Consider the following 22,612-nt stretch of genomic DNA (forward strand, 5'->3'; position numbering starts at 1 on the left):
AAAAATTAAAATAAAAAAATTAAAGTTAAAAATGTTAAAATTAAAAAATTAAAACACACACACACACAAATCTAATAAATGATGTTAGATCCTAGGTGTGTTTTGGTCTGGGTGTTGACAGTGGTTTGACAGATTAGAGAAAAAAGTGAGGGGAAGGAAATCATTTGAGAATTTGAAAAAATGAATACAGTGAAGTATGCTAAAATGAGATGATGGGAGTAAAATGGAATTTGAAAAAATTTACACAAAAGTAAAGAATATAGTAGGAAAAATTAAACAAAAACATTTTTAATAAGAAGTAAAAATGAAAATGAAATTTTCTCTTTATGTATTCAAGAAAAAGAAAAGAAACAAAAAAGAAAAAAGAGAAAAAAAATCATTTGAAAATTTGAAAAAGTGAGTACACTGTAGTAGACTAAAATAAAATGATGGAAGTAAAATAGAATTTGAGAAAACTTACATAAAAACAAAAAATATAGTAAAAAATTAAAGAAAAATATTTTTAATAGAAATTGAAAATAAAAATGAATTTTTTCTCTTTATTCAAGAAAAAGAATAGTGTAAAACAGAAAAAACAAAGAAAAAGAAAGAAAGAAAATTGAACAGATGGACCTACTAACAGATTGAAATAGGACTGATATTACTTTGTTTTCCCCTATACATTAGACTATGTAGCGCTTTATAGTCCATAAACTAAGCAGGTGGTGAGACTTGTGTTCTTGAAGAGTGAGGTTGACCCAGTTGGGCGGGACTCAGTGTAACATCTCCATTCTCCATTAGATGGCGCTGCTAGCCTACTGGGGTGGATTGTTGTTCATGCGTGGGAGCGGTGAAAATGGCATAACCCAGCTACCCAGTCTCTAGTATGGGAACTCTGTTCTCTCTGATTAGCAATCGCATGTCATTAATCATTATGGAAATGCAAATTAAAACCACAATGAGATACTACTGCATACCTATTAGAATGATTAACATAAGGAAATAAATTGGTAATACCAAGTACCGGCATGGGTATGCAATAACTAAAACATTGCCATCTGAATGAAAAATGGCATGCCTACTTTGGAACCAGTTTGTCAATATCTTATAAAGTTCAATATGCAGTTACCATATTAGTAATCCCACTTTTAGGTATTTATGTAAGAGAAATAAAAAGAGATGTATACATGAAAAACTGTATGTGAATGTTTCTACTGGTGGTATTCATAATTGCCAAAAACTAGAAACAATCCAAGTGTCCCTCAACTGGAAAATGAATCAACAAACTGTGGTACATCCATACAATGGAATATCAGAAATACTGGAAATTTAAAGGAATGGACTACTGATAGACAGAACAACATGACTACATCTTAAATGCTTTATTATACGTGAAAGGAGCCAGACGTGAAAGGTTACATACTATATAATGGCATATATATAACATTCTGGAAAAGCCAAAACTATAGGGACAGAAAATCGAGCAGTGGTTGCCAGGAGTTGGTGTTTGAAGGAAGTGGTTGATTACAGCAGGGTATGAGGGAATATTTTGGGAGTGGTGAAACTTATATATTTTGATCATTGGTGGTGGTTACATGACTTTATGTGTTTTCAAAACTTATAAAACTATACTAAAAAGGCTGAAATAGGCGTGTCTGGGTGGCTCAGTTGGTTAAGTGTCAGAGTCTTGATTTCAGCTCAGGTCATGATCCCAGGGTTGTGGGATCGAGCTTCATGTTGGGCTCCTCGCTGAGTGTGGAGCCTGGTTAAGCTTCTCTCTGTCTCTCTTCCTCTGCCCTTCTCCCCTGCTTGTGTTCTCTCTCTCTTAAAAAAAAAGCTTGAACTTTATTGTATGCCAGTTATACCCTAATCAACTTAACCTAAAGACAAAAAAATCCTATTGACTTTAGGTTAAAGCTTAAATGCCTTTATTGGGACATTAGTGAGGTCTCCTTCAATTGTGTGTGGGGCAGAAATCAGATTGCAGTGAGTCATGTGTGACGTCCCCTGCACTTTTCCTTCCTAGAACTTGCCCCCATTTGAAATTGCTAAATACTCCTCCCTGTTTATCTGTTACTATTTCCCTCTGCTCCACTCTGCTGTACTGAGAGCTCTGGAGGACACTGTTTTTCCACTACACAGACTTATGCTTAGCAAATAGCAAATACTTGCTGTTGAATGAATGAATGAATGAATGAATAAAAGGATGAATCTTGTTGATGAATTCTACATATTGACATTAAACATATTTTTTTAGAACATACTTTAAAAATCATTTTAAAAGATAGACAGTACTTCTCAATATCATGCAAAAAAATCCTGTAGCAATAGTTATTTTTAATCTAAGCCAGTTGATTCCTTACTAGCAGGACAATCAACTTTGAATTTTTTATCCCCATCCCCACCCACAGAGATTTACAATATATTGCAAAGATATCCTGTGTGCTCTTCCAGGCTTTTCTGTGTAGTTTCCAATCCAACTTCTTCTTTGCTATATTAATCATCTCCTTGGAACACCATTTGGGGTAAATCCTCAGCCAATGCCCATCAACTCTATATTTTTCTCTAGCTAGCAGTACACTCAAATGAGAATTTGAATCATATGGAAGATCACATCTGCTCCAAAGGGCTTTCCCTGGCTGAAATTATTTTTCTTCACAGGAAGAAAACACTCACACTTTGATTTTGGTGGCAAGAGATATATGTGTGATCCTGGACTCATCTCTTTCAGATTGGCTCCTACTTTGGGGCCTCCCTCTGCTCTGTGGACATGGACAAAGATGGCAGCTCTGACCTGGTCCTTATTGGGGCCCCCCATTACTACGAGCCGACAAGGGGAGGCCAGGTGTCTGTGTGCCCCTTGCCTCGGGGGGTGAGTAGCTGATGGGGTCTGGGCTGGGTGGGGCCTGGGCATGAGCTGGGAGTTGCCCAGGTTGGGACCTGACACTGTTTTTGTTCAGCAGAGGGCTAGATGGCAGTGTGAGACTGTTCTCCATGGGGTGCAGGGCCACCCCTGGGGCCGCTTTGGGGCAGCCCTGACAACGCTGGGAGATGTGAATGGAGACAAGCTGACAGATGTGGCCATTGGGGCCCCAGGAGAGCAGGAGAACCGGGGTGCTGTTTACCTATTTCATGGAACCTCAAGACCGGGCATTAGCCCTTCCCACAGCCAGGTGAGGCCAGGTCACTGTCCCTGTCATGACAGTAGCCTCTTTGCTGATATGTACTTTTCTTTCTTTCTTTCTTTCTTTCTTTCTTTCTTTCTTTCTTTCCTTGTTTGTTTCTTTCTCTCTCTCTCTTCCTTGGTGTCCTTCCTTTCTTTTTTAACGTTTATTTATTTTTGAGAGAGAGAGACAGTGAAAGTGGGGGGAGAGGCAGAGAGAGAGGGGGACAGAAAATCCCAAGCAGGCTCTGCACTGTCAGCATAGAGCCCCATGCTTGGCTTGAACTCATGAACCATGAGATCATGACCTGAGACGAAGTCTGGCACTCAACCAACCAAGTCACCCAGGTGCCCCTCTGTCTTTTTCTTAAATTTTTTAAAAATGTTTTATTTATTCTTGAGAGGGGGGAGGAGCATAGAGAGGGAGACACAGAATCCAAAGCAGGCTCTAGACTCTGAGCCGTCAGCACAGAGCCCAACACAGGGCTCAAACCCACAAACCGTGAGATAATGACTGAAGTCGGGCACTTAACTGAGTTACACAGGTGCCCCTTTCCCTTTCTAATTCAGCATCCTCAGAGCTGCCAGATCAATTCTCCCAGTACTGGATTTTTAGAATCTTCAAAAATAATAACACACTTCATAGAAATTCTTACCACAACTATAGGAGGTGCATGGGGGCACAATTACCCCCTCTTCACAGATGAGGAAATTAAGGCTCAGAGGTGGTAAGTGGTTGGCTGGGAGTGTTGGGATGCAGGCTTTCCTTTCTTCTGAATCTCAATCTTGGTAGAGTGACCAGTAGTCCTGGTTTGCTCAGATCTCTCCCAGTTTCAGTGCTCAAAGTCTTGAATCTCAGGAAACTCCTACAGTTGGTCACCCTACAGGACTACATGTTCATGGGTTGGTGACCTATACAGCCACACAGAAGGGCCCTGCACTTGGTTTAATGCTCTGTTCATGCTGTCTTGAAATTCTTAATTTTGAACAGGGTGTTCTGCATTTTGTTTTTTTTTTTTGTTTTTTGTTTTTTGTTTTTTGTTTTGGTACTGGGTCCTGCAAATTATGTAGTCCATCTTGATGGTTGGTCACCTGAAATCTTGGTCACCACAACTGGTTTCCTCTCTAAAATGGCTCCTTGCTTCTTGCTAGATGGAGCCCACTGTTTGGAGGGATCCCAGAGTCTGGTTCTCTCCCATCACTGCCAGCTGAGACCATCTGGTGTTCTACCCTTGGATCTCTGACTTTTTTCCAGCCTTACCTTTTTCTTATGTTCTTTTTCTCTCTGTCCCCCATCGCTTCTACCAAATCCCTCACACCAGAGTTTCAATCCTATGAACGCATTAAAATTACTTGAAGGCCTTGGGACACCTAGATGGCTCAGTTGGCTAAGTGTCCGACTTCAGTTCAGGTCATGATCTCACGGTTTGTGGGTTCAAGCCCTGCATTGGGCTCTGTGTTGACAGCTCAGAGCTTGGAGACTGCTTTGGATTATGTGTCTCCCTCTCTCCCTCTGCCCCTCCCTCATTCATGCTCTGTCTCTGTCTCTCAAAAAAAATAAACAGTAAAAAAATAAAATTACTTTAAGGTCTTAAAAGGCACAGATGCCTGGGCTCTGCTAATAAGAGCTCCAGTTTAATTGGTCTGGGGCAGTGTGCCAGCTATCAGTAGAGTTTTCCAGCACTATTTAGAAAAATTTCAAATTCACAACAAAGTGAAGGAATTGTACAATGAACACCCATATATTTACAACCTAGAATCTACAATGAACATTTGACTAAATTTATGTTATCACAGATCAAACCTTTTATTCATCCTACTTCTATCCATCCATCAGTCCATCTTGTTGTTTTAAACTACTTTTTAAAAAAAGTTTTTGTTTAGAGAGAAAGAGTGTGTGTGCACATGAGCAGGGGAAGGGCAGAGAGAAAGAGAGAGAGAGAGAATCCCAAGCAGGCTCTGTGCTGTCAGCGTGGAGCCTGACATGGGGTTTGAACTCACAAATTATGAGATCATGACCTGAGCCAAAACCAAGAGTCATATGCTTAACTGATTAAGCCACCCAGTGCCATTGTCCATCTTATTTTTAATGAATTTTAAAATTCTAATTCAAAATAAGTTGCAATGCCCCTAAATAGTTCAGTATGGTTATCATTAACTAGAATTCAATATTTGCTTACTGTTGTTTTTAGGACAAAGTTTACAGACAGGAAATGTGCAAATCCTTTGCCACTCAGTGATTTTGATAAATGCATACACATGTGTAACCCACACCCTTATCAAGATATAGAACATAATCACCACTCCAGAAAGTTCCCTCCTGCCCCTTTCCAGTTAATTTCTGACCCCACTCCATTCCAGAGGAAAGCACTGTCCTGATTATTTTCCACCATAAATGAGTTTTGCCCATTCTAGAATTTCATATAAATGGAATAGAATGAGATGCAGGCCCCAGTATTTTTAAGACACTTGTTAGTTGCTGCCAGGGATAAGAAGCACTGCCTAACACACTTCTCTCTGCACCAGGGAGCATTTTTCCACACACAATTGTATGAATATTGTAATTAGGCCTCTTTTCCACTGACACCTGTTGCTTCTCTGTGTCAATGCAGTGTGAAGGCTCTGATTTTACTTTATTTTATTATAAAACCTTGACATGCTCGTATAAATTTATTAATCTAAAGTAAACAGTGAAAGCCCTAGTTCCCTCTCCTTATCTGCATCATAACTCACTTTGCAAAGGAAAACAAAGGTAAGGGGAGGGTGATTTATATGTACACACACACACACACACACACACACACACACACACCACAGACCCAGGAATTAAAAACAAATGCCAAAAGGATTATCCTCTCCTTTTCTACTGTTTACTATCTTATCCTTTTCTACTGTATGTATTTTTTTACTTGCTTTTTTCTTTATGATTGAGGATAAGGTTGGTCAGTGTTTGGATAAGTAAATATGCTGTGGATCTCCCAACTGTGTAATTTTACTTTATAGCTAATGACAAAACAAAACTTCCTCCAAACAGAATACAATAAATTTTTCTCAAAAAACGTTGAGGTATAATATACATACACTAAACACATAAATCTTAAGTGATGAATTTTCACATATCTGTGAACCCAAGTAAGCACCATTTAGATTTAGATATAGCATACACCCAGCATCCCATGCTTCCTTATCCTTCCTTTCAGTTAACAAAATTTGTAAAAAATGTGGTAAAATATATATTACATAAAAGTTTTCATTTTAACCATTTTAAGTGTAAAATTCAGTGGAATTAAGTACATGACAAGATGACTTTAAAATTTTCTTTTTATTTGGTTGTTATTCTTTCAGTGTTATTCTTGCACATAGATTAAAGAGTAAAAATTGTTCTTATATCTCATTATGAAAAATAACAATCACCACACTCACACTGCAACTTCCTCTTCATTTTCCCTTCTCTTGAGGAAACTTTATTTCAGATTTTTCAATTATTGTCTATACTCCCCAATAAGATGATTATTTTGCTGCTTCTTGACTTTTATTTTAGCATTGACTTCCCTCTATGAGAGGTGAGCTCTCTTTCAGAGGGCTTGCCCTCTTGGCCCTTTCACCTCTTTGCCCCACTCCTTACATTTATATGAGAATTTTGGTAGATTGATATTCAGTGTTTGCATTATTTTGACATGTCAATGATATTAGGTGAGTCAAATAGCATGCTATGTCACTTCTTTCCTTTTTTAAAAGTTTTTTTTAGATGTTTCATCATTTTGAGAGAGAGAGAGAGAGAGAGAGAGAGAGAGAGAACGTGAGCAGGGGAGGGGCAGAGGGAGAGGGAGAGAGAATGTCAAACAGGCTCCACATGGTCACCACAGAGCCTGGCGTGGGGTTCAGTCCCACGAACTGTGAGATCTTGACCTGAGCCAAAATCAAGTGTTGGACATTCAACCACCCAGGTGCCCCTGTAATTTCTTTCCTGTAAAACTTTGTCCTGGAAAACCTAGGTGATTGATGGAAACTTTGGGTATCATCTCAAGGCTGTGGTCTAAAGCTGAATGGTTGCCCTAATTCCCTGAGAAGTTATAAGAGATGAGACTTGAGTGAAACCCAGACAATCTGTCCTCTTGGGTCACTCTGGGTAACCGAGTTACACACTTCCCTATTCTTTCCCACTCCCTTTCTCTCCTCTTTTCTACCTTCAGCGGATTGAAGGCTCCCAGCTCTCCCCCACACTACAATATTTTGGTCAGTCACTGAGTGGGGGCCAGGACCTCACAATGGATGGACTGGTGGACCTGGCTATAGGAGCCCAAGGCCATGTACTGCTGCTTAGGTAAGAAATTCTTTTATAGCACACCAAATATCTTCCCATTCAGGAGTGGCTTTGCTGTCTGAAGGCCCCTGATGGTCCTCTGGTGTCCCTACAGATCCCAGCCTGTGCTGAGACTTGAGGTGACCATGGAGTTCACACCCAAAGAAGTGGCAAGGAATGTGTTTGAATGTCGTGCAAAGGTGGTGAAAGGTCAGACTGCTGGGGAGGTTAGAGTTTGCCTTCATGTCCGCAAGAATACACGGGACAGGCTAAGAGAAGGTGAGGCTGGGTAGGTAAGTCTGAAAGGGTTAAATAACTGGAGATATTGATGGGTGTCCCAGTGCAGTCTTCCCAGCCTTCTGGCAGTCCAGAGCAAACTTCCACAGGCTTCTACAGCCTTTTCGAAGCTTGGCTGGAGTGAGAAGACAGTTCCCTGACTGGGTACAGAGGCCCAGAAAACCTCACCAGAAGTGAGCATGTGGCACTCCTTTATTCTCTCAGTTTTCCAGAGAAACAATGGCCCCACATCTGTGAAATAACCAGGATTTTTTTTAAGTCAAGAGATAACTCATTTAAAGGGCAGGTTGAGTTGATGAAGCTAAACACAAGTTCAGAAAACATTTAGGCATGGCATTTTATCACAACTAACTTGACTTTCTCCTTGTCTCTAATCTGAAAGAGTGGCATTGTGCTGGGTGTGGGGGAATTATAATGATGGTACTAGAGAGAAATGAGGGAATAAAATTAGGTTTCTAACAGTAATCTTACTAGGCTGAGGAGACAGCTTGCATGGCTAGACATTAATATAAAAGTGTTGGAGAGGAGAGAATCATGTAGAAGGTGCCCCCCAAACCTACATATAAATTCCTCTCAAGTCATAGGCTGACTTCATCAGCAATGTATGTCTAGATCAATACTCTAAGAAACTCAGTAGAAGACAGCAGCCAAAGAGTTGTATAGAAGTTCAGCTCCCTAGTGCTGGGGAAACAGAAATTTGAGAGGGGTATTGGTAAGCAACTTGGTCTTTCTATTGGAACAATGTGTATTCAGACCAGCAACTAAGAGAAACAATAGACAATAGAAATAGACCCACAGGTGATTCAGAAATTGGAGTTATTAGGAATCTAAAAAACAACTACAGTTAATATCTTCAAGAAAAAAAGAGAAAATGATGGAGAACTTCAGAAAAGACCTGGAATTCATAAAATAGAGTAAAATGGAAACTATAGAACTGAAAAATACCCTGACTTAAATTAAGAATTCAATAAATAGATTTGATAGTAGGTTCAAAGTGGAACAAAGAATTAGTGAACTGGAAGGTAAATCAATTGAAAGTATTTAGATTAACACACACAGAGAAAAGAGGATGAAAAATACAGAAAAAAAATCGTAAGACATATGGAGCATGGTGAAAAATTTAATAAACGTAATTTGAAATTGAAAGAAGAGAGAGAATAAGAAAGAAGCAACAAAATAGAGGGAAAATTTTGTCTTTTTTTATTTAAATTTATTTACTTATTTTGAGAGAGAGAGAGAGAGAGAGGGAGAGAGAGAGAGACAGAGAGAGCACAAGCAGGGGGAGAGGCAGAGAGGAGAGAGAGAATCCCAAGCAGACTCCAAGCTGTCAGTATAAGCCTGAAGTGGGGCTCATGTGAAATCATGACCTGAGTCAAAATCAAGAGTTATACCCTTAACTGACTGAGCCACCCAGGGTTCCCAGTAACAATTTTTTTTTAAACTAATGAAAGACATCAAGATTCTCTGCCAAAACAAAGCAAGATAAATATAAAGGAAACCATACCATAGTACATTATACCAATGTATATGACATACATTGTACCATTCCAAGGCACAAATTACTGAATGCCAATGACAAAGAGAAAGAAGTTAAATGCAACCAGAAAAATATACTTAGTTTTCTAGTGTGTAACAGAATAGCTACTATTTTTTGAGTACTTTCTGTGTGGCAGGACTGTGATAAATGCTTTATAGACACTATTTCATTTCTTTTTCACCACTGAGAAGGTACAATTATCTTCCTCAACTTAAAAATAAAGAATGGACAGGGTGCCTGGGTGGCTCAGTCGGTTAAGCATCCAACTCTTGACTTGGGCTCAGGTCATGATATCAAGGTTTGTGAGTTCGAACCAGCTGGTTCTGTGCTGACAGCATGGAACCTGCTTCGTATTCTCTCTCTCCCTCTCTCTGCCCCTCCCTTGTGTTCTCTCTCTCTCTTAAAAAAAATAAGGAATGGAGACTCAAAGAGGTCAGGTAGCATGCCCAAAGTAGAGCTGGGCCTCAAACTCATGCTTGTCTGACTCCAAAGCTGGGATCCTCACTACCATGCTGCCCTGTCCCTTCAGGAGAGATTCAGAGCAACATCACATATGACTTGGCTCTGGAGCCAACTCTCCCACATCCCCGAGTTGTCTTTGATGAGACAAAGAACAGCACACGCAGACAGACAAGAATCTTGAGGCTGAATCAAGAATGTGAGACCCTAAAGCTACTGTTACCGGTGAGCAAGTGTTGGCCACACTCCTGGGTCCTCCATGCATGGGGTGGGTTTGGGAATCTAAGGAGGGCAAACCCTCAAACCCCCTATTATCTCTCAGTATTGTGTAGAGGATTCAGTGAACCCCATCATCCTGCACTTCAACTTCTCTCTGGTGGGGAAACCCTTGTCCTTATTCGGGAACCTCCAGCCAGTGCTGGCTGTGGATGCTCAGAGACTCTTCACAGCTTCGGTGAGTTCTGGAGTTGGGGTCCTTCAGGGTCATGGAAGACACCAGAGGCCAAGATTGTTGAAGAACATTTTATTTCATTTCACATAATTTTATTTCAATATTTTATTTTATTTTGACTTAAATTTTAGTTAACATACAGTGCAATATTGGTTTCAGGAGTAGAATTGAGTGATTCATCACTTACATACAACATCCAGTGCTCATCACAACAAGTTCCCTCCTTAATACCCATGACCCTTCTAGTCCATCTCCCACTCACTTCCCTCCATCAACCCTCAGTTTATTCTCTGTCATTAAGATTGTCTTGTGATTTATTTCCCTCTCTTCTCTCCCTATCCCCTTCCCATATGCTCATCTGTTTTTTTTTTTAAGTTCCACATATAAGTGAAATCATATGGTATTTGTCTTTCTCTGATTGACCTATTTTACTTAGCATAATACACTCTAGCTCAATATTTTATTGTTTCATTTTATTCTTTCCTTTTCTTTCATCATACTTTATTTTTTTGTAGTTTCCTTTTGAGCAGAACTGTGGCAGTGACAACATTTGCCATGATGACCTCAGCATCACCTTCACTTTTATGGGGTGAGTTTCTTTTCCTCACTGCTACCTGAAAACCTGCACCACAACCTGGTGCTCTGTTCTGGCCTCTGAGGGAGCCTGGAACAGAGCAGCTGCTTTGGAGGTGTTTGTGTGGTTGCCCCATCCACTGTCTTCTCTCTCCAAGAGTCTGTGCCACCAGAGTAGACTTGCCACATGGAGGGCCTCAGTGTCTCACGGCCTGGCTTGTTCTTTCCACAGTCTGGATACCCTGGTGGTGGGTGGTCCCCGAGACCTGAATGTGACATTGACTGTGAGAAACCAGGGCGAGGACTCCTACAGGACTCAAGTTACCTTCTTCTACCCACCTGGCCTGTCCTATAGGAGGGTGTCAGTGACCCAGGTAGTCAAATCCTTCTCAGGCTCTGACTTTGCTTTCCTTGTCCCCACAGGTTCTGGTTCACATCACCATCTCTGTCTCCCTTGCCTTCCAGAAGCAGCACTCACAGCGACCATGGCGCCTGACTTGTGAGTCTGAAGACTCCACCAATGGGCCCGAGGCTTTGAAGAATAGCAGCTGCAACATAAGCCACCCCATCTTCCCAAACTACTCAGAGGTCAGGCTGCTGTCCCCCTCTCCCTTTCTCTTTTGTCTTTTTCTGAATTCTTTTCTTATTTTTTAAAAGTAGAGGCTCCTTTTTTGTTTTGAAAAATAGCTTTACTGAGATACAATTCATATACCATACAATTCACCTATTTCAAGCAGACAATTGGGTGGCTTTTTAGTATGTTCACAGAGTTACATATTCATCACCATGATCAATTTTAGAATATTTTATTACCTCGAGAAAAGACGCTGCTCTCCTCAGCCATCAATTCTAGTCCTCTCATTTCTCCAAGCCCTAGGCAACCACTAATGTATTTTCTGTCTCTAGGTTCACCTATTCTGGACACTTCTCATGTATATTTGCAGCATCTATCAATATTTTATTTCTTTTTACTGTTGCATAGTATCCTGTTGTATGGAAGCACCACATTTTATTTATCCATTCTTTAGTTGATAGACATTTAAGTTGTTTCTTCTATTCTTTTCACTGTCTCTCCTCTCTCTAACTCCAGATCACCTTTAATATCACATTTGGTGTGGAATCTGATGCTTTCTTTGGAAACAGACTACTACTCAAGGCCAATGTGACCAGGTGTGCTGTGCCTATCTTACCCCCTTTGAGGCCCCAACCCCCTGCCCAGGATGGACCACTGCCCTCTCCCCACTGGTTCTCTCCTCAGCTTAGTCAGTTATTTATTCATTCATTCAATAAATACCAACTGAGCACTCACCATGTGCCAGGCATTGTGCCCAGTGCTGGTGAGACAGTGATGGACAAGACAGCTGTGGTTCCTGCCCTTACAGAGATTATAATTTAGTGGAAATATACACAGGAAAGCTCTCTGTTTCCCTTTAGTGAGAACAACACAACTAAGACCAACAAAACTGAATTCCAACTGGAGTTGCCTGTGAAATACACTGTCTTCGTGGTGGTCACCAGGTGCTGGATTCTAGGGCTTTAGCTCTGCCTTTACCATTATGCTGGACATGACCCATTGTGTATTTGTGTGTGTGAGTCTATGCACACGAGTGCCTGTGTATATGTGTTTATATGTGCCTGGGAGTGTATTTGTGCCTGTGTGCATATGTGTGTGTGTAACCCAAGCTAGCACATCCTGTGTGTCTGACACACATCCCCCCCTGCTTACCGCCCCACTGGCACCTTCTCAGGACAGCATTACCCATGTACTTGTTCACTCCCTTACATACTTAGCCCAAGACTCCTTCTCAGGACACCTCTGATGTCCTGACACCTCCTGTACTTTCTTCTTTCTCCCATCAGCCATGAAGTCTCCACCAAATATCTCAGCTTCATAGCCTCAGAGAAGACCAGCCACAGTATAAAGCACCAGTATGAGGTGGGGAGCTGAGAAGGATGACAGGGAGGGAAATCAATGTGCTGGGAATGCAATAATGGGAAATAATGATGGGATACATGCCTCAGGTGCCTACTATGTTCTGGGCTCTGTTCCAAGTTTACTTTCACCCTATACACACAGAACCACACACACACACACACACACACACACACACACACACACCTCATTTTATCCTTACAATGAGTCTTTGAAGGAGGCACTATCATTATCTCCAGTTCACAGATGGAGAAACTGAGGCTCAGAGAAGTTAACAGAACATGGCCACAGTGTCCCCACTAGTAAGTGGAAGAGACACCACTTATTACCAACCTATCTGGGTCTTGAATGTGTGTTTAAGTGCTACAATTTACTGCATCCTAGAAAGCATCAAGAGGCAGGCTGCTTGGGTCTGTGAGGCCTTATTTAAGTGTACTGGGGTGTCAGGAGTGGGAAGACTGATTCTGGTTGCTGGTGTAAGTGGAAAGGCCAGAGCTCTGAAGTCCACTGTCTTCTTCCCACTGTGCAGGTGAACAACTTGGGACAGAGGAGCCTCCCCATCATTGTGGTCTTCTGGGTGCCTATCAAGCTGAACCAGGTGGCTGTATGGGACAACCTCCAGGTCACCCTTTCCCAGGTAAGCCTAGCTGGGCTTGAGAAGTGTCCTAACTCCTCCCTCCATAGCTCTTGTCTTTCCTAAAATCTCTGTTTTATTTTGGAGAGACTTTGACCTTCTCCTGGACTTAGGCCATTTCAGCCTCCTTAAGCCTGGATTCACAAGCCCTCATTTCTCTCTATTCTCATGGTGTCTCTTTTCCTCAGAACCTCTCCAGAACATGCAACACCACGGAGAATTCTCCCCCTCTCTCTGACTTCATGGCAGAGCTTAAGAGGGCCCCAGTGGTGGTAAGAATAAGCCAGACCCAGCACTGTCCCCTTGTTGATGCTCAATACCATCTGTCAACTGAGTGGGCTGGGTGCATGAGCATTTTTGCATCCAATTTCTTTAGTCACTTCTCCCCTTTCTTCCCTTCCCCAGAACTGCTCCATTGCTGTCTGCCAGAGAATCCAGTGTGACATCCCATCCTTCAGCATCCAGGAAAAAGTCAACATTACCCTCCAAGGCAAACTCTCATTTGACTGGTATATCAAGGTATGTGAGGGACAGGACTCAGCTGGGCATGGACATGATATTTCAGAGGGCCCATGGGTCCAGATTCAATCTACTCTCTCCTGTAGACTTCAGCAAACTACCTTCAGGTTGTGACCACGGCAGAGGTCTTGTATGATGATTCGAAGTTTGCCCTGCTTCCAGGACAGGAGGCATTTCTGAGGGCCCAGGTATCTATCTTTGGCACAGAGGGACTATTGGAGGTAGGAGCTGAGGCTGGGCTTGTGGAGATCTCTGGGTAAAAAGCTAGAAAGAGACAGAGGAGGAGGAGTGGGAGGAGGAGTGAGGGCAGAGGGAGGGGCCAGTCATTGGGTTAAGTGGGGGCAGAAGGTCTGACTGGGGAACCCCTAGAAATTTGGGGTTCCCCTGATGTACCCTCCCTCCCCCTGCTACAGATAGAAACCAAAGTGGAGCCAAATGAAGTGCACAACCCTGTACCACTTATAGTGGGCAGCTCAGTGGGGGGGCTGGTGCTTCTGGCCCTCATCACCGCTGGACTGTACAAGGTATCCCCTCTTCCTGTTTGCTCTCCTCTATCCTCACTGCTTCTTACTCAGCAGCTCATTATTTGGTTCAACTCACACCAAGTCACAGAGTCTCAGTTTCTTCAGCTATGAAATGAGAATATAAATACTACTTTGTGAAGGTAATTGGGTTAATATATATGTAGTGTACTTAGAATGGTCCCTGGTACAGAATGACCACTATGTAAGGATTAATCCTTCTCCTTGTATGTTTTATTTATTTTCACTTTCCTGACTCTAACATCAAAGCCATCTCTTTCTCTGCCCCACTTTCCCCAGGTCTCTTTACACTCTGTCACATTATTCTTTGTGCCTCCTGGCCCCTATGTCTCCCCTCCTGTTCTGCATGGCCTTCACCACTTCCCTGACTTTGGTGGCCCTTACTCCTCTGTCTTTGTCTCCACAGCTTGGCTTCTTCAAACGGCAGTACAAGGACATGATGAGTGAAGCTGGTCCCAATGCCCAGCCCCAGTAACAGCTCCTTCCCCATTGAGTGGCCTCTCCTGCAGCAAGTAGGATTCTGGTTAGACCAGCATGCAGGTCCCCAGGCTGTTGGGCAGACTCTGCTATTAGGAGAGTGGGGTGGTAACATCTCAGTCGAAAAAGAACTGCTTGGGTTTCCATTCATGTGTGTGTGTGTTTGTGCAAGTGTGTGTGCAAGCATGTGTATGAGTTGTGTGTGTGACTCAGATGTCTTTTGCATGGGGATGAGTGCCGTCAGTACAACCTCTCAGGCAGAAGAGAATTGATTAGGCTTCTTTGTGTGTGGGTGAAGGTGCCATTGGGCCTTCCTCTTGACAGAAGTGATGGCAGATTTTGTGGGTGAAGATAAAGGGAAATGTAACAGATCCTGTTCCTGCTGAAGGAAGCAAGACCTTCTTTCATGGGTGAGGACACATATCTGCAAGATGCTTTGCAGCTGGATCAAGACCACATGGAGGAGCTGTGATGGAGCCAGGATCTGATTAGCCACCAGGAGCCTGTCCACTCATTCCATTCCATACTAGAGCTACATAAGGTCCAATGAGAAATGGTGCACCTCCTTTTATGTAGGCATTTACTTATTATTTTAATATTACTTTTATTTTTTGGAAGGGTAAACCCATTGACAGAACAAAAATCAAAAGTTGTCCAAGCATGAATGATGAAAATTTTCCCTTCCATCCTGGTCCCCCTAGCCATTCAAGTCCTTCCTAAGGGGTTATAAGGTTATGTGTTTTGGGGTCTTCTTCACAAAGATTTTAAGCATATGTAAACACACACACATAAGCTTTTTTACATAAATGGTAATAGGTGTTATTTATACTGTTTTGCATCTTGCTTTATTCATCAATATGGCTTAGATGTTTTATATCAAGACAAAGTATTTTTTTTCATTCTTTTATACAGCTGTGTAGTATCGCATTGTATGGAAAGATCATGAATTAATAAATTGAATATATGTAATTTTTGCATATGTGTAAAGATAATTTATAGGATATATTCTCAGAAGTTTGGGTTCTCCCAGAAACAAATTCAAGATAAGAATTTGAGTGAAAGAAGTTTATTTAACAGTAGCCCCAGGAAATAGGGGAGGGATGTGAGCTGGGAAGGAAAGACATCCAGGAAAGTCATCCATTTTCAAGAGGGACCACTCTGAACCCTTGGAGCATAACCCTACTGGGATTTCTGGGAGACAGTGTAGAATGCACACCTCAACATTGCCCCACTTGAAGACAGAAGGAGATGAAATATGTACAGTTGACCTTTGAACAACGCGGAGGTTAGGGGCACTGACCCCTCACACAGTTGAAAATCCATGTATGACTTTTGACTCCCCAAAAACTTAATTACTAAGTCTTACTGACATAACATAAATAGTCAACACATAATTTACATATTGTATGTATTATATTGTATTATTTTATGTATTCTTATAATAAAGTAAGCTAGAGAAAAGGAAATGTTATTAAGAAAATCACAAGGAAGGGGTGCCTGGCTGGCTCAATCAATAGAGCATGAGACTCCTGACCTTAGGGTCATGAGTCCAAGTTCTATGTTGGGCATGGAGCCTATTTAAAATAAAAATTAAAAAAAATTTAAGAAAAAGAAAATCATAATGAAGAGAAAATACATTTACAGTACTATATGTATCTTCATTGGAAAAAATCCACATAAAAGTGGACCTGTGCAATTCAAACCTGTGTTGTTCAAGAGAACTGTCCACCAATTCTGCAGTTATTGGCTGAGGTCTGCTCTTGGTGGGGAAGGGAGTCATTAATTCTCTGGCACTTCTGGCCTGTCCTGAATGAGGACAGAGTGGGCTCTGGTGGTCAGAGAAAGAGATAACAGGTGCTGCTAGTTGGAAGTCTGACTGATGAGGCTATGCTCCCCTGGCAAGGTCCACAGGGATCTGGGCAGGGCACCAACAGCACTTGCTACCAAGGGTGTGTACAGGTAAAGTTTTGATAGATGTTTCTAGGTAGTCTTCCCTCCCCCCAGTGCCCATCTCCCATACCTTTGTCAGTGCAGTAGCCACAATTCTGGCTTCAGCATGTATCCTAATTCTCACACTAGTCCTGCTAAGTAGCCACCACTTGCTAGTTAATAACTTGCTATTTAATATACCTGAATTTCACTTATGAGAAAACTGAGGCTTGGGGAGATCACACTAATGGCCCGAGGTCATTACAGATAGGACTAGAATGGAGCTGGGATTCAAATCTGGTCTGTCTGGTTCCAAAGCTTTCCTCCTTTACTGTCCTGATGATTTTTGAAGAATGGGTGTGCAGCAGGGGCAGTCAGGAATGGGTGTGCAGCAGGTACGAGTTAAGTGTCAGGAGAGTGACTTTTATTCAGCTGTTATAATAATATTAGGTGAGCCATATGAAAGTGCCAACATGTTGACAAAAATGACAATTTCATGGGGCTCATCAAAATACAAGAAAATCATGGTTTAGATTAACAGAAATGCAAGAAAATCATTGCTCAGATGGAAGCCTGTTCCAGATATGATAGGAAGAGGGAAGGGATCTTCCTGTTTGGGAAGGTTTGGGAAGAGACCCCAGGGTAGGAAACACCTGAATCAAGTAGGGGCCGAAGTGTTCCAGTTAGGGGACAGCATAGATGGGGCTGGAGAGTGGGCAAGAGCTTGGGCAGATGCACTTTGTAAGCCAGAGTGGAGGAGTTCTAATTTTATTCAAAGTGCAATATGATGTCATCAAAGAGTGACTAATGAGACAATGGCCCTTTGTATCCTGGGGGTGCCATTACACATGTCAGATGATTCCACATACACATTTAGATGATTTAGATACACATTTAGATGATTCCACACAATTTTCTCTTCTGACTTTAAAATCCATTAAAAATGTTTTTTTCCTTTCTTAGGTTAAAAGATAAATGACCTTAATATCTGCAGAAGTCCTTAAATGCCCCGGGAAAGAGGGCCTCTGTATCTGCAGGGACCTGCTCTTGGATGAGCAGCTAAAGTCTTGTGGGCTCAGAGTCCACATTGGCATCATTGAATCGGAAGCTTGTGTCGAATTCAGCCAGATAGGAGTTTTATGATGGGTTGGAAAAGAAATAATTTCCAGTGACAAATTCTCTTAACATGACCATAATGTTACTAATAAACAGGGCCATAAATCTCTCATGATAAGCAGCCAAACCAGGAAAGTCTGCCTTTGATTTTACTTTTTGGGGTCCCTTGATTCAGAATAAATAAATCCCTTCAGTCTCTACCCTCCTTTTCTTACTTAGTAATAGGGTTCTTATCTGGGCCACCATGGAATATTGTTAGAATTATAATCTCCAGTGAATTGTGCCTCTTTGTATCCCACTCCTTTGCACTGGGACATTGTGCTCTTTCCATCAAGTGGAGGGGCCTATCTCTACTCCCTGGAATTTGGGCTGGTCTTGTGGCTTACTTTGACCAATAGAATGTGGTGGCTTAAGGGATGTTTTGGAGTTCCAGAGCCTAGGCCATGAGAAGCACTACAGCTTCTGCTCCCACCCTCACACCACCATGCTGATACCCATCTAGCTCACTGGAGAATGAGCAGCCATATGGAAGAGACGACTAAGGCTCCCAGCTGATAGCACAACTGCATTCCCGAGGCCAATGTGACTCTTCCAGCCCAGTCCTGGAATCTGATGACTGCAGCCACTGGCAAGTCCAACAAAAGAACTGCCCAGAACTGTGGGAAATAATCCACTCTGCTTTGGAATAGTTTGTTATGCCACAATGGATAACAAAGATGGCCACCCAGTTAAAGAGCACATTTCCCAGTTTCCTATACAGCTATGATGGCCATGTGGCTATTTTCTGACTAATGGGATATGAGTAGGGTGAGTGAACAACTTTGGAGTCTGGTCTTATGAGAGAAGAAGTGTACCTCTTTTCTCCTTACCATCTTTACCAACTGAAGTGTGTCATTCACCATTTTAGACTTTGCTGACAAGGGCAACACTTAAGAATGCCAAAGTGAGACAGAGTTTGGGTTCTCTGTAGAACCACTATGTTATCCATGGACTCCATAATCTCATATTGTTATAAGAAAGAGAAATCTTCTTTAAGGCACTGGTATTTTGAGTCTTCAACACAGCAGTTGTCCCTGTATTGTAACTAATAACATTACCTTCTCAAGAGTTTTTACCTACTTGGTCAAAGAAACTAAACTTGTGGTAAATTCTGATAGTGCTGCTACTCCAGTTTCTAGCATTTCAGTCCCCTCCTTCTTGTCAGGACTTATGATATGACTGGCACCTAAAATGGGGGGGGGCTGGAGAATGTTCCACTCTATCCATTCTCAGGCTGGTCACAGGCATCAGTAATGCTTTCTTCATCTGTGGGATCTTCCTGATGAGCCCACTTGGGTTGGTCTCCAGGATTTATCCCCAACCTCTGAGATCACAAAAGTGGGGTCCTTCCTGCTGGCTAAATGACCTCATAGAGAAATTAATTGTCCTGTTTCACCTGTAGATGCATGAGAAAGGTATTTGGAAGGTATTTCTCCTTTCTCTGTCTTGAGAGATTACCAGAGATGTGTGTCCTGATGGTGTGAATTTCCCCTCCCCAGGGAAAGTTCAGAGCCTTTAAAAAAATCTATTGCTTTTACTCACTTACAGCTTATTTATTCTTGTTTGTTTCAAATTTTTATTTAAATTCTAGTTATTTAACTTATAGTAATATTGATTTCAGGAGTAGAATCTAGTGATTCATCACTTGTATATAACACCTAGTGCTCATGCCAACAAGTGCCCTCCTTAATACCCAGGATGCATCTAGCCCATTCCCTGCCCACCTTCCCTCCAGCAGCCCTCAGTTTGTTTTCTATAGTTAATAGTCTGGAATGGTTTCCATCTATCTTTCTTTCTTTCTTTCTTTCTTTCTTTCTTTCTTTCTTTCCTTCCTTCCTTCCTTCCCCTATGTTTATCTGTTTTGTTGTTCAAATTCTATACATGAGTGTAATCATATGGTACTTGTCTTTCTCTGACTGACTTATTTTGCTTAGCAAAATACACTCTAGCTCCATTCATGTTATTGTAAATGGCAAGATTTCATTCTTTTTGGTGGCTGAGTAATAGCCCTCAGGTTTTAGTTAGCCTACATAGTTTTGTTTGTTTATTTGTTTTTGATTAGTTACTGACATTTTATTATTAAAATTTTTTTTAATGTTTATTATTTTTGAGAGACAGAGAGCAAGCTGGGGAGGGGCAGAGAGAGAGAGAGAGAGAGAGAGAGAGAGAGATACACAGAATTGGAAGCAGACTCCAGGCTCTGAGCTGTCAGCACAGAGCCCAACGCGGGGCTGGAACCCACAGACTGCAAGATCATGACCTGAACTGAAGTCAGCCGCTTAACCAACTGAGCCACCGAGTCGCCCTGAGTTGATGACATTTTAAAATTGGCAGATTTCTTAGAGAAATCCAAATTTATGGCTTTTATTGAAAAATGGGAGTGAGACAACATGAGGCTGCAGCTAGGTAGAGCCACTATAAACAGGCAGGACATGGCTTTCCAGTTCATTCCATATAGCGCTCCTGCTCTGAGGTTAGGGTCCATTGGATTAAAGGTGATCTTGAAGCCCTATGTGATCTGGTCACTGCCTACCTCTGTAGCTCACCTTCTGCTCCCTTCCCTCTCAACCTCATATTTCTAAAATGCACCATATCTAGTGTGACCAGTCAGGACCCTTTTAAAAGTGAAAGGAAGTGTGAATAATAATTTCATTGGGATGTCAAGCCTAAACATGACCTGTTGAGGACAGGTCAGGATGTATCTGTTCCCCCTTCATTCTCTCTCACTTCCCAGTCTTTGTCATGCTTTATTCTTTGCCCAGAACTCACTTCCTTTCCTCCTTCACTTGACTCTTGTCTCAGCTTGAATGTCACTTCCTCCAAATCCTCCTGAATGCCTAGCCAAGAGAAGCTTCACCTCTCATATGCTGTCAGTAACCTGTTTTTTTATTCCTGGACACTGTACATTCCTGGAGTGCAGGAACCCCTATGACAATATCTGGAACACAGAGCAAACAATTGTTGAATATATGTGTTTGGTGAATGAATGAATGAATGAATGATCTTGGTTTTCCTGGCTTCCTGTTCTTGTTCCCTCCACCAGAAGACAGAACTCTCAAAAGTCTGTTTCCCTACAGCACAACGCATTTCTTCAGGACCATATAGTATCTGGCTATATGTAACTACTTCACATTTTCTAAATCTTGAGAGAATGAATGGATAATGGACAGACTATACATAGAAACAGAGCTCTGACCCATAATCTGTAGCAATCAGCCCAAGGAACCCATCCATTAACTATAATAAACAGCCCAAGAAGCCGGTTTGCCACCTGTAAGTCAGACTTGTAGGAAGTCAGACCTTTAGCAACTGGTCCAGGAAGCCAAACAATAACCCATGTAATAATTGGCTCAAAATGACCAGGGCTTGATTAATAACTGACAGCTTCCCTAATTTTTGTTGCTGTATCCAACTTAGGCCCAACCAGGAAAAGCCAAATATGCTCCCCTAACCAATCAAAAGATGTTCTCCTTCCAGTTAATCCACTCCAGCTTCCCTGGGCCAACAGCCTCCAGTCAGGGCACACCTGAAAACTTCCCTTTTTATACCATAAAGCCTATCCTCTCCTCCTCCCTTGCCTTTGGGTATTTGTCAAAATGCAAGTGATGGTGGCTGAATTTCTTGCTAGAGCAAGCTCTGAATAAATAGCCTTTGCCTATCAACAGACATTTTGTTGGTCTTCATTTATTTTCTCAATCCTCTGGTCCAGCTACTTCAATTAAAAAACAAACAAACAAACCACAATGATCTCCTTTCCAGTTTCTCTGTGGGCATTCCCATTTTGGCACAGACTTTGAACAATTGCTGAAATGGGTCTCCTTATCTGCCCCCATCTCTTGTTGCCCATTGAAGTTCCAAAGCCCCTCTGAGTAAACATGAATTGAATGCATTGATTGCCATGTTCTTCCATATATATATTTGCCTGTTGAGAATGATCTTGTTACTGGGTGTTGTATGGAAACCAATTTGACAATAAATTGTATTTAATATATAAAAAAAGAGAATAATCTTGCTACCAAGCCAAGAGTAAGATACAGAAGCTAAGCCTGATGACCCAGCCTTACCCCTGTTCTCTGGAATTCTCCCTCCCCTAATTCCCACAAGTATCTCCAGCCCAGCCCCTCCCATGTGCAGCACAGCTGCTGTGCTTGAGCCTCTATTAAAGTCAAGGCATCAAAAAAATGATGGAAAAATTTTTTTGAAAAGAATACAATATTTGTAATTGACAAATACAAAGAAACATCAAAATATTGGAAGGAAAACCAGAACTTTGAATACCTTTCTTGCACTTACTTTTTCATTTAGAATTTTTTTGAGTCACAGAGTGGAGTAGGCAGAAAGCCACTGTGTTCTCTGATTTAAGAGCACCTTGATCTATGTGTTACAGTTCAGGTGTAATCAGCCCATTGTTCACGCTATTTTCCATGGTATTTTGGGGGGTGTGCTGACCAGACTCTAGCTCAGACAGGGCTGGAGAAGTCCTGCCCTGAAAGTCAATTCAGTTCTCATTAAATTCTTCACGCCTGCCCATTGAGGTGGATATTATTGTTCCTATTTTGCAGAAGAGGATACTGATGATTAGTGAGGTTATGTTAACTTGCCCAAGGTCAGTCAAGACTTCCTATAGCTTGGACTCCAGCCCAGCTTTTCCTGATCATCTT

The 22,612-nt window shown here is 41.8% G+C and overlaps 1 protein-coding gene across 7 annotated transcripts in view; it reads left to right on the forward strand.

The window, feature by feature from the left end:
• ITGAM (integrin subunit alpha M) overlaps positions 1 to 15,842 on the forward strand; it is a 44,580-nt gene extending 28,738 nt beyond the window's left edge. For 5 of the 7 annotated variants that reach the window (XM_030301071.1, XM_030301069.1, XM_030301074.1 and 2 more), the window contains 18 exons: positions 2,711 to 2,851; positions 2,940 to 3,152; positions 7,336 to 7,466; positions 7,561 to 7,724; positions 9,809 to 9,963; positions 10,061 to 10,192; positions 10,705 to 10,778; positions 10,995 to 11,136; positions 11,228 to 11,350; positions 11,853 to 11,932; positions 12,197 to 12,280; positions 12,623 to 12,698; positions 13,225 to 13,332; positions 13,518 to 13,601; positions 13,735 to 13,848; positions 13,935 to 14,036; positions 14,262 to 14,372; positions 14,797 to 15,842. In XM_030301071.1, coding sequence (XP_030156931.1) covers positions 2,711 to 2,851; positions 2,940 to 3,152; positions 7,336 to 7,466; positions 7,561 to 7,724; positions 9,809 to 9,963; positions 10,061 to 10,192; positions 10,705 to 10,778; positions 10,995 to 11,136; positions 11,228 to 11,350; positions 11,853 to 11,932; positions 12,197 to 12,280; positions 12,623 to 12,698; positions 13,225 to 13,332; positions 13,518 to 13,601; positions 13,735 to 13,848; positions 13,935 to 14,036; positions 14,262 to 14,372; positions 14,797 to 14,865 — 2,103 coding nt within the window. In that variant the 3' untranslated portion in view covers positions 14,866 to 15,842. The remainder of the gene's footprint in view (positions 1 to 2,710; positions 2,852 to 2,939; positions 3,153 to 7,335; positions 7,467 to 7,560; positions 7,725 to 9,808; positions 9,964 to 10,060; positions 10,193 to 10,704; positions 10,779 to 10,994; positions 11,137 to 11,227; positions 11,351 to 11,852; positions 11,933 to 12,196; positions 12,281 to 12,622; positions 12,699 to 13,224; positions 13,333 to 13,517; positions 13,602 to 13,734; positions 13,849 to 13,934; positions 14,037 to 14,261; positions 14,373 to 14,796) is intronic. The other 2 variants (XM_030301073.1, XM_030301070.1) reach the window with 1 other exon arrangement.
• The last annotated feature ends 6,770 nt before the right edge of the window (positions 15,843 to 22,612 follow it).

This window comes from Lynx canadensis, chromosome E3 (genome assembly GCF_007474595.2).
Source record: "Lynx canadensis isolate LIC74 chromosome E3, mLynCan4.pri.v2, whole genome shotgun sequence".
Classification (NCBI taxonomy): domain Eukaryota; kingdom Metazoa; phylum Chordata; class Mammalia; order Carnivora; family Felidae; genus Lynx; species Lynx canadensis.